We start from the raw sequence: 12,866 nt of genomic DNA on the forward strand, positions 1-12,866 counted from the left end.
TATATAAATATATGTACATATCTTTAATAGTATTAATAATAAGGGCAAATCTTTACTTCCACCTTTCTTGTATGGTTCAGACTTTGTCACTTCACCTAAAGATAAAACTGAATTGTTTGCTAAAAACTTTTCATCAATATCATCTCTTGATTCCACTAGTTGCGTTCTACCTGATATTGCCAACAAACAGGTTGATCCATTCCTTGATATTCGTATCACTGCAGCTTCTGTATCTGTGATTTCCTGCCTAAACTCTTCTACAGTTTCTGGCCCGGACAACATACCTGTTATTGTCTTGCAGAAGTGTTCTCCGGAGCTGTCGTCTATACTCTCAAAACTATTCAAAAAGTGCTTATCAGAGTCTTGTTTTCCAGCCTGCAGGAAAGTGGCATCTGTTATCCTTATCTTCAAAAATTCTGGAGAGGGATCTGATTCATCTAACTACCGTCCCATTAGTCTTCTTCCTATCATAAGCAAGGTTTTTGAATCTTTAATTAACAAACACTTAATTTCTCACCTTGAATCTAATAATTTGCTTTCTGACCATCAATATGGATTTCGATCTTCTCATTCTACAGCTGATTTGCTAACAGTAATAACTGATAGGTTTTATCATGCATTAGATAAAGGTGGAGAGGTTAAGGCCATCACTCATGACATTTCAAGCTTTTGATAAAGTTTGACATGCTGGTCTTCTCCATAAGCTTTCTTCTTATGGTGTATCTGGCAACATTTTTCAGATTATTGAATCCTTCCTTTTCAATCATAGTATGAATGTTGTCCTCAATGGACAACACTCTTCTTCTTATTCTGTAACTTCAGGGGTTCCTCAAGGTTCTATCCTTGGTCCTATACTCTTTTTAATTTACATTAACAATCTTCCAGATATTCTCACATCTAAGGTGTCATTGTTTGCATATACTGCCATTTATTCTTGTCGTGATAAGAAACCAACACTCTCTGATTGCTTGGAGGGGGCATTTGAGCTTGAAAAGGATCTCACTTCTGCTACAGCATGGGGCTCACAGTGGCTGGTGAACTTTAATACAGACAAAACTCAATTTTTTTCAGTCAATTGTTATCGCAATAAGTTAGATCTTACTATATTTATGAACAGTGATGTACTCAATGAGTCATCTACTCTTCATCTTCTAGAATTAACTCTTACTTCCGATCTTTCTTGGAAACCATATATCAAATCTGCTAAGGTTGCATCTCTTTATCGAACTCGACACTTTCTTACTTCGGATTCTATTCTATATCTCTATAAATCTCAAATCCTTGTATGGAATATTGTTGTCATATCTGGGGGGGATCTTCTAATGATGCCCTATCTCTTTTAGACAAGGTGCAGAAACGCATTGTAAACATAGTTGGACCTGCTCTTGCAGCCAACCTCCAACCATTATCACATCATCGTAATTTTGCTTCTCTTTCTCTTTTCTACAAATACTATAATGGGCACTGCTCTAAAGAGCTAGCGTCTCTTGTGCCATCTACTAAAATTCATTCTCGTGTTACTTGTCATTCAATTAAGTCTCATCCTTTTTCTGTGACTGTTCCTAAGTGCTCCAAAAACGCTTATTCATCTAGTTTTTTTCCTCGAACATCAGCTCTTTGGAATTCGCTTCCTTCATCTTGTTTTCCTGATTCATATAATTTGCAATCCTTTAAGTTGTCCATTAATCGTTATCTTGCTCTACAATCTTCATCTTTTCTCTTCCAGTAACTTCCAACTTTAATTAGTGGTTGCTTGCAGCCTTGTTGGAAGTAAAGATGTTTAAATATATATATATATATATATATATATATATATATATATATATATATATATATATATATATATATATATATATATATATATATATATATATATATATATATATATGGGTACAACCCTAATACATCTATATATATATATATATATGTATTAGGGTACAACCCTAATACATGCTTGCACATCTTTACTTCCAACAAGGTTGCTTGCAGCCTTGTTGGAAGTAAAGATGTTTAAATATATATATATATATATATATATATATATATATATATATATATATATATATATATATATATATATATATATATATATATATATATATATATATATTAAAAGTGTCACAACCCTAATACATATATATATATATATATATGTATTAGGGTTGTGACACTTTTACAACCATGCAAGTTAACCATGCAACACAAAATATCGCCATAGTTAAATAAGTTTTAGTACAAAAACACTGACATAGACATTTATTCATGATTTCATATCAAAAACTTGTGTTTTGGATATATTGCAACATTTTATGTGATAATACAGTAAAATTTGGATATATTTTTATGACTATAACACAATTCAGAAAAAGTAATTAAATAATATAATAAAATACATTCTCTTGTTTGATAGAATCAACTTCAAATTGATTTTTTTTATTTTTTGCATGACTTTAATCAAAAAATAAAAAAATTAATCTGAAGTTTAATCAAAAAAATCAACTTTTCAGCTTAAATGTTACTTCTTTGTAATTTGAATTTCTGTGTTGTCTTTATTCTAATGTTTCCTAAAAATTGTTTTTGTCTTCTTGTGTTTCTTTAAACTATCGTCTAATTTTTCATAATTGTATTCTTTATATAATATATCATTAATTTTGCACCAATAACATTTAAATGACAGGGCAATTCAGTGGTTATGAATTGCGATATCTGGAAATGCTTCTTGTCTTTTAATTTTAGCTTTTTGAAAACTGTAAACTCTGTTTTTATAACTTAACTCAATAGCTGTTATACAAATAAATATAAAAATTTTATTTAAAAAACCTTTTAAAAATATTTTTCTTTATACTTTGAAAGCCTAATTAATATATAATATTATACTTAAATAATAATATTATACTTATCTTGAATTATGATATAAAATCTTGTTGTAAAACCATATTATTGCTATCGTATTTATCATTATTAAAAATTATGATTTGAACTTTAATATTTTAATTCATTTTATAAATCATCTTTGGAAACCATTTCAGAACCACTACTTGGTGTTCATTGTAGTTAAAATATTTTCCATCAAAATGGAGGCACCAGTTTTCATTTTTAAGTTTTTTTTGTATGACATTTTTAAATTTTTTGCTTTTTATTGTAAAACCATAGTATTTCAATTATTTTTATTATTATTATCTTTATTATTATTAAAAATTATGATTTAAACTTTATTATTTTAATTCATTTTATAAATCATCAGATAAAACTAGAAAAATAAAGCACATTTTTAATATTACAGTGTAATATTAAAAAACAACAGCTGATCACAGCAGTCTAAAGGAATTCAGCGAAGATCAAATATTTTAAATAAAAGAAATCGTGAAATTAAGATATAAAGTTTTATATCTTATTAAATATTTTCTTAAATAAATGCTCGTATCTTTTTAGCAGATATGTGTACAAAATTAAAAACGCTTGGAAAATATATAAGGACTAATTTAAACTTTTTATAGTTATTTTAAAAGAAAACAAAAAAACTCTAATAACTTATATTTTATTTTTTTTTTTTTTTTTATTATCAATTAGTTAATTTCTAATTTATAACATTCAAAATTTTAAACTAATAATTCCTCAAAGGATCCTCCTAAATAAAAATTGATTTTGATGTTCCATATAATACACTAATAGCTTAAGTATAATTTTTTATTGGTTGATTTTTAAATTATCGCGCTAATTTTTCAGACCTTTAGTAATTATAATATTTTTTGTTTAACTTTATTTTATCAATAATCCTTAAATTACTTGGTGTTTAAACAAACAATAATTAAAAATATGTAAGTATTGACTGTTATTGTTTTTGCATTAGCAAAATCATTGTTTTGTTTTTTCATGAACTTTTGCAATATAAATTTTTTTGTTTTATTAAAGCAGTGTTCATGGTTTTTAATAAACTGAGAATTTAATGACGAGAAATATTTCCAGATATCTCAATTCGCGATCACTTAATTTGAGCTTAAACGATATGTTGATGACTGCCATTCATAAATTTCTAACTTTGATAAAGCATAATCATTTTTGACGCTTTTTTAAATTGTCAAGACAAAGCTATTCAATACGCATGCAAATACCAAAATAATTAAGATCAACTTAACTTCTTAGATACTAGCATTTCAACTAATCATAACTCACAAAGATAACTTTTCTATATACTGCAAGAATGAAATAACAAATGTACTTGTAAAACCACAATCATGTAAATCACCATATATTGCAACAGGGATATTTGAAGGCTTTCTTTCAAAAGCTTATAAATTATGTTCTGATGATTATATAGAATAAGAAATTGAGTTCCTAATTAATATTTTTGCAGAAAATGGATATTCTTGGCAACAATTTCTAGACATATTAAATATTACAAACCATCCTAACCAAAAAACTGTCAACAAATTAACACAATGAATACCATAATATTCCTTGGGTTCCTAAATTAAGTCTTATTCTTAAACTTGAGTTTCGAAAAGTTGGCATAACAACAGATTTTCGCTTTGGAAGACCTCTACTTAATATGTTGTGCCAAAATAAATCAAAGCTACCTCCAAACAATTACCCGGATATTTGCTAACTTGAATATACTTGTGGCACTTTTTATGTAGGTGAAACCAGAAAAAAGATAACAACACAAGTAGCTGAACATTAAAAAAACATAACAAAAGTGAACTGGAAAACGTCAGGAATTGTTGAGCATACACAACATTGCAAAGGTACAATTAATTGGAATAATCCCAAAATACTTTCAGTCATTCCAAATAGTTATACTAGAATAATCTGGGAGGCTATGGAAATAGACAGATTGCAATGTTGCTACCCAAAAAATAAAATTCTAAACCGGAATAATGGCAACCTAGTGATGACTCACCATTGGAAATCCTTTTTTGTTAAATATAAAAAACTTTTATATTAAGACGCAGAATGGCATCACTATTGTAAATAACAAATGTATTTTAGTTTGAAAATGGCTCCAACTATAAACCAAAATATCACACTTAAAATACATATATATCATCGAGGATTCCAAAAATTTGTCATAAAAATAATGCTTAAACCCATCAGTGCTGAAAGACTTTAACCTACTATAATCTGGTAAACATTTCCCATGAAATACATGCTATCAAAGAATGCCTCATATATTTTTCAGCTTTTGTAAAATTTCAACTTGTTTCTAAATAAATAAAAGAACATTTAACTTTTTTACTTTACTTTTTAGGGCAGGGTTTGAAAAAACAAATGGTGCAAATTTGATTAACAAACAAAACTGGTTACACAGCCTGGAAAATAATTTAATGTTGTGCTGACTGAAAAAAAGATGCATTTGAAAATGTATTTAAAAATTCTCAACAAACTTTATATGTCACTATATAATTGTAATGACTGGAGGTCAACACCTGATCCTCTAAAATAATTGAAACTAATGAATTTTTTTTTTTTTTTAAACATCTTTGCTTCCAACAAGGCTGCAAGAAGCAACTAATTAAAGTTGGAAGTTACTGAAAGAGAAAAGATAAAGATTGTAGAGCAAGATAACGATTGACGGACGACTTAAAGGATTGCAAATTATATGAATCAGGAAAGCAAGAATTAAATAGTTTTTCTATTTTAAAAATAAAATAAAAATTTTTAATCAAATAAATTATATAAAATTCTATACAGAAAAGTTACTATAATTTGGAATGTTAAAATGTATAAACAGTTACTTTTATGACTTAAATTGATGTTCAAATACATATTTTAGAATACTGTCTTTATAATATTTTCATACTTATATAATATTTATACTTTATAATATTTTCATACTTTATAAATACTGTCTTTTTAATAATCAAAGAAAACTTTTTTTGCGAAAAAATCCTATACCTTTATTTAATTGAACAGACTTATTTTAATTTTTAGTTAGAAAATAATTTTTAATTATTTGGGAAATAAAGTTAGTTTGGCAACTATTTGGAAAATATTGCTAAAATATATATTTACTTACGTTTTTCCTTCAAACTTGACATCCACAAATCTGCTACGATCATTACCAAATGCCATCGATTGATCTTGCAAATCACATTCACCTCCTTGATCACAAATTGGACAGTCAAGCGGATGATTAATAAGAATAAATTCCATAACACCTTCTCTTGCTTGTCTAGTTAACACTGAATCAGTTTTGATTCTCCATCCATTCATCACTGGCATAGCACATGCAGCAACAGGCTTAAAAGTATATAAACAAAAATTTAATTTACATTAATTTATAATATGTGAAGAAACACATAACAATAATAATAATGATGATTATTATTATGATGATGATAATGATGATGATGATGATGATGATGATGATGATGATGATGATGATGATGATGATGATGATGATGATGATGATGATGATGATGATGATGATGATGATGACTTTAAGATATTTCATAGTAAAGACAAAATATACACACTTTTGCTGACTTTTCAACTTCAACCAAGCACATTCGACAATTACCAGCAATAGATAGTCTATCATGATAACAAAAACGTGGGATTTCAACACCAACCATTGCACAAGCTTGCATAACAGTTGTGCCGGGATCTACCAAAACGGGCTTATCGTCAACAAAGACTTCAATTTTGGCATTGTTTTTTTCAGTATAGTGAAGTAGCCGACATACTGAAAAATATAATTTAAAAATTTGACAAAAAATTATTAATGTTATTTATCTTTTTTTTTTTTTTGTTGTTGTTGTTAATTCACCTCCCCAAGGCCGAGAAGGCCACTACATACGAGGAGGCTACTTAATTGTGGTTATAATCCTCTCTCAACTCTATAACTCTGAAACACGAACTTTGACGAACAAGGCCGCTGCGCTGAGAAACAAGTTGAGCGCGAGACTACAAGGGACGTGGTGGGGATTGAACTGGGAATCTCTCGCTTATAAAGCAAGCGCTCTACCACAACACCACTACCGCATTTACTATTTATGTAAGATATAATAAAGAATACATATATATATATATAATTAATAATAAAGAATGCTAAACAGGCTCATTTGTAAACATCTTTAAAGCACGCTTATTTATGTGAGCATATATATATATATATATATATATATATATATATATATATATATATATATATATATATATATATATATATATATATATATATATATATATATATATATATATATTGGCAATGAACATAATATAGTCATAAATCAAAAGTCAAAAACAAAAAAATGCTTGCCCAAATCAGGCTTTGTTTCAAATAAAAAATGCCTATTTAACACATTAGCCTATGTGAATTTGACGTCATAAAATTCTTTTTATATTTTATTTTTTTAAGACATTAACTTTTTTTAAATTACTGCAATATTATTAGTTTACCAGAAAATTAGTTAAATAAATGTTAAACAAATGTAGAAATGCTATTATGAAATTATGCTATTATGAATGTTTATTTCCTTTCAACTTTTTTTTATATTAAATAATTAAACTTAGTATTACATTTTTTTAAATGCTTGATATAAAAAAATTTCTTAATTTTCTCAACATTTTGTTGTGTTGGTTTGACAAGGTTCTAACTGAAACTTTTTATATAACTTAGAAATTAACAAGGCTCGAATTAAGTGTATTGCGATTGCTCTTCACACCTTTGCAATAATTTTTTTTTTTTTTTTAAATTTTTTGTGATTTGTTTTTTGTTTTTTATTCATAATTTTTTTCTTTTTTAATTAAGCATTTTTTTGGTCGTTCTTAAAAGTATAGAATGTTTTTGTCTGAGATTTTTATCAAGGGTCATCCAGTAAGTTCGTCACACAAATTTATCTTTAAAATCAAAGTATTTGCTTTAAAAAATAAATTTGTTAGCACTGAGATTTTCATTCAACATGTGTTACTGTTCTAATAAATTTAAATCAATAAAAACATAAAACGCTTTTAAATTTTAATTACTTTAAATTTCTGCGTGGAAGCCAATAATATCCGAAATCTATTTTAAAGTTAAATTTAATGTGAACTGATATTTATTTCTAAATTGATGGATAAATTATAACAAAAGTAAATTTTCCTATAAACAAAATCAAACAACCAGTTAAGCTACTAAAGTTAAGTAACTATTAAATACTCTTAATATGCTCAAAGACTTGCAATTGTTAACCATAGAAATATTTCTATGTCTTACATGTTGCTAACAGATAAGTTTTTTAATAAAAATTATTTTAACTAGAAACTTCAAATAGAAAATGAAAAACTCGATTTTTTTTTTAAATTTCCATGTTATTTTTAGCAATATCGAGATTAAACATTTTCTATAAATACCCAAATTGTGTTTAGAATAGTTTAAATAGTTTTTTATAACTGTTTAAAGTGGTTTAAATATAGTAAGAGTTGTGTTTTTACTTTTTCTTTTTTAAATATCATGTTAAGTAAAAACAATTACTATGAGATATTTTTTTAAAATAGCAATCACAAACTAATATACAAAAGATACAATTTTGTACTGACACAACCCCCCCCTTCCTTACCGCAAAGCAGTACAAGGAGGAGGGGAGGTAGAATTTCAAAAAAAAATTGCGATTAGATTTTTTTGCGTTAATTCGAGCCCTGATAAAATTATTTATGTTTTTTTATTATTTTGTGTTCTTTTTTTGGTAGATGTATAAAAATACATAAATAAATAAAAGATAATTATACAAATATTTTTATTTAGACTTTTAAAAAAAAATAGATTTATTTGCTATTCTCCTAATATAAAAAAAAATCAAGTAGAATCTTGTAAAACCAACATGACAACTTGAATATTTGAATTAAAATATGTTAAATTTTTTTAAATTATTATTTCTTAGATTTTTGAAAATTTTTAAAAATATTGGCTTCCAAAATTAAATATTAAAAAAAATTAATTTCAAATTTGTAAATTTCTTGATGCCACATTTAATCTCTTGGATCTTCTCATAAGCCTTATAAAAAACCTAATGATAAATATTAGGGTGTCCCAAAAAACAACATTTTTGAAAAATATATGCCACTTTCTTAATGTGTTCTATATGATAATAAAAACATTGATTTTGAAAATTTTTCGAATAAAAATTATTTTTAGTGGTAATATATCAAGAACATATAACAAGTTTCTAATTTTTTAAGGAACAAATTATTCAAAAGTGTACCATGTTAGGTTTCAAATGAAATGAAATCATATGAAAATTTCAAAAATTGTAACTATATTATACAAAAAAAAATATATGTTAGATTTACCAGCATATATGTAAGCACCTTATACCAGCATACCTGTATATATATATATATATATATATATATATATATATATATATATATATATATATATATATATATATATATATATATATATATATATCCATACCTCGTAGTTGAAAAAGATTTTTATGGTAAGAAAGTCTCATTCAACAACATTTTTACAACTTCAACAATTAAACTACATTTTAATGTCGTTTAAAAGTTAAAACAATTAAAACAATGCGTAACTACATTAAGTTTTATCATTTTTTAAAGATTCGCAATAATAATGACTAGAAAGTTTTTTAGTTAATAGCATCTTTGTTTATATTTTTTTTAACATATTTTCACTACATGCGCAGAGTGTTGCTACAGCAACTATCTTATAGCCTGCTGCTTCAAGTAAGTGCTGCTACATCAACTATCTTACAGCCTACTGCTACAAGTGAGTATTGCTAAATTGACTATCTTAATGCCTGCTGCTACAAGGAAGTGCTACTACATCCACTGAGGGTTTGGTTTGGCAAGCAATCTATTATTAAAAAAAAAATCCATTCAAGTTTACATTTATATATATATATATATATATATATATATATATATATATATATATATATATATATATATATATATATATAATTATATTTAGATGAATAAAAACAACTGATTAGCGGGACTTAAAGTTTCATGCCCGAAGGCAATCATCAGCCGTTAATACAAACAAAAAATGTAAACAAACCGTTACAAAAACGTAAAAAATTACTGTAGAATGACATCTGACGTTATAAACAAATCTACGTAAAAAACAAATCAAAAAACAAAAAACAAAAAGCCGTTATAGTTTACTAGTCCCCTGTGTCAAATAAAGATAATAGGAATTTTTTTGAATGTCGACACTGAGATACGATTTCGTTTTTTTTATTCAGTAGGTTTTTTCCATTATGCGATAAAATTACATATTTTTCGTAGAGACAAAGGTGGCATATTTTTGTTGCTAGATTGTAAGGTTTACAACGTTTGACAATTTTCCATTCTATAATGGGCTTTATGTTTTGGTCTTTTAAGCTCCATATTTCCTTAGATAGTTCTGTGTCATTTCTATATTTAACTGATGCAAATGATTTGAGATGGTTTGCGTATCTTAGTTTAAAAGGTGTATTACTAATGCCAAAATATACTTTTTTATTACGATCATTATGACTGGAACTTACGGTTGCTTGATAGACAATATTGCTAGATAAACATTGATTGTTCAAAGGACAAAATGCTTTATCTACGCAGTTACATTGGTTGGTTTTTAATTGATTTTTGTTGTGTAAAATTTTGAAATTATGCGAATTTATGATAGATTTTAGGTTAGGCATGCAACTGTAGCTAATCTTAATAGAATTTCGGTTGAATATTTTATGTAGCTTGTGGCCGGCTGGAAAATGCTACTTTTTCCAAATTCTGTTATTAAGATTTTGTTATAAATAACAATCAAAAGTTTTTTCTTGTTCATTTTTAATTATCTTCCATGTCAATTAATGAAATATTCTTCAAAAAGGCTATTCCACCGTATGAAGAGGCTTTAAAAAAATCGGGATACAAATCGAACCTTACCTACCAACCACAAATAATCTCAAGTCAAAATCAACAAAAAAAGCAACGTAAACGTAATATTATTTGGTATAACCCTCCGTTCAGCTTAAACGTCAAAACAAAAATCGGAAACCGTTTTCTAGCCCTTATTGACTTACATTTTCCAGCCGGCCACAAGCTACATAAAAAATTCCTATTATCTTTATTTGACACAGGGGACTAGTAAACTATAACGGCTTTTTGTTTTTTGTTTTTTGATTTGTTTTTTACGTAGATTTGTTTATAACGTCAGATGTCATTCTACAGTAATTTTTTACGTTTTTGTAACGATTTGTTTACGATGTGTATATATATATATATATATATATATATATATATATATATATATATATATATATATATATATATATATATATATATATATATATATATATATATATATATATGCAGCTTTGGCCAAAAGTTAGTTAACACTCTTGCATTTTGGGCGTTTTAACCATTTTCGGCAGTTATAGACAATGCCGCAATGACTAATTTGCACTAATTAGTGTCAGTTGTTGAAATATAGAAGACAAGCTACAGAATGAGCATTGTTTCCTATCTTACGCTTGAATACAAAGATATTTATAGCTTATACAATCAATGTACCATTGATTTCAGTATCAGCCATTGTTCATTATGAGAGACACACAACCAATCATGCGTAAAGCTTTACCTTGTTTTACTTAGTAGTTAATTAAATATTAGTAAATATTAGCAATTCACGATTTTGTTCTGGGTGTGTTTGCAGATATTCCGACCCATAATCTTCTAATGGCACGTGGAAAGGAGTTGTCAGTCGCGAAATGTGCACAAATTATGGTGCTCCACCAGCAAAACTTCTCTAAAAAGAGAATTTCAGCCATTCTGGGGGTGTCCCTATCGGCAGTCATCTAAGGGATTGCTAGAGCAACAGAGTTGGGTACACTGAATTTACGCAAAAGATCTGGAAGACCACATGTAACTTCATTATCAGCTGATCGTCTCATCCGAAGGGCCTGTATTGCTCATTTCATGTGGTCCTCCTCAGCTATATCATCATCCATGTCAGACCCACCAAGTTCCGGAACAATCAGGAGGCGATTGGTAAACAATTTCAATCTCCGATGCTATTGTGCTGTAAAAAAAGCCAAGTTGACTGCTAAAAACATCAAAGACCGATTGGCCTTCTGCAGGAAGTACCGGCACTAGGTGGCAGAAAACTGGAGGAACGTGATGTTTTCAGACGAAGCTACCTTCACTCAGTTTCAATCAAAGTCATATTGTGTTAGGAGACCACCAAATCAACATTTTAATGCCAGATATGTAACGCCAACGGTAAAGAAGTCACATACGGTCATGGTTTGGGCAAGCTTTAGCGCTGCGTGCAAGGGAGGTATCTGGTTCATGCCACAAAATACAACGATCAATGGTCAGGTCTACCTTAGTATCCTACAAAAGAAACTTCCCCATCATATGGGGATACTCAATTGCACCACATTTCAACATGATGGTGCTCCCTGCCATCAAACAAGGGCAGTGAGTAGTTGGCTTTGGGATTCTGGGATTGAGGTCTTAGGTCCATGGCTTGGATCAAGCCCAGACCTCAATCCCATTGAAAATATGTGGACCTTAATTAAACAAAAGGTTGCTGAGCAAGCACCGATGTCAGAAAAGGATCTAATAGAGGTTATAAAGCGTGTATGGGTGACAGAAGTGAGTCAGCAGTATTGTGAGAATTTGGTGACCTCGATGCCCAGGCGTATAGAAGCTGCTCTGAAGAGTCGAGGACAATATACAAAATACTAACTGTGGATTTTTGATGACCTACTGACTGTAGATTAATTTCGTATTGTTATGGTAGTTATATAAAATATATGTTGCTATGTTATTACACAAAATGTGTCGTTTCCTTCAAAAATCCAAGGGTGTTCCAAATTTTTGGCCATAGCTGAATATATATATATATACAGGGCTTGTGATGAAGCGAGCGCGAT

At 28.1% G+C, this 12,866-nt stretch overlaps 1 protein-coding gene across 2 annotated transcripts in view; it reads right to left on the reverse strand.

The window, feature by feature from the left end:
* Positions 1–12,866, reverse strand: part of LOC100213479 (NADH-ubiquinone oxidoreductase 75 kDa subunit, mitochondrial) — a 114,705-nt gene that overhangs the window by 92,798 nt on the left and 9,041 nt on the right. For both annotated transcript variants that reach the window (XM_065810708.1, XM_065810707.1), the window contains exons 2-3: positions 6,477–6,685; positions 6,017–6,240 (exon numbers count right to left, since the gene is read on the reverse strand). In XM_065810708.1, coding sequence (XP_065666780.1) covers positions 6,017–6,240; positions 6,477–6,685 — 433 coding nt within the window. The remainder of the gene's footprint in view (positions 1–6,016; positions 6,241–6,476; positions 6,686–12,866) is intronic.

Source organism: Hydra vulgaris, chromosome 11 (assembly GCF_038396675.1).
Source record: "Hydra vulgaris chromosome 11, alternate assembly HydraT2T_AEP".
Lineage (NCBI taxonomy): Eukaryota > Metazoa > Cnidaria > Hydrozoa > Anthoathecata > Hydridae > Hydra > Hydra vulgaris.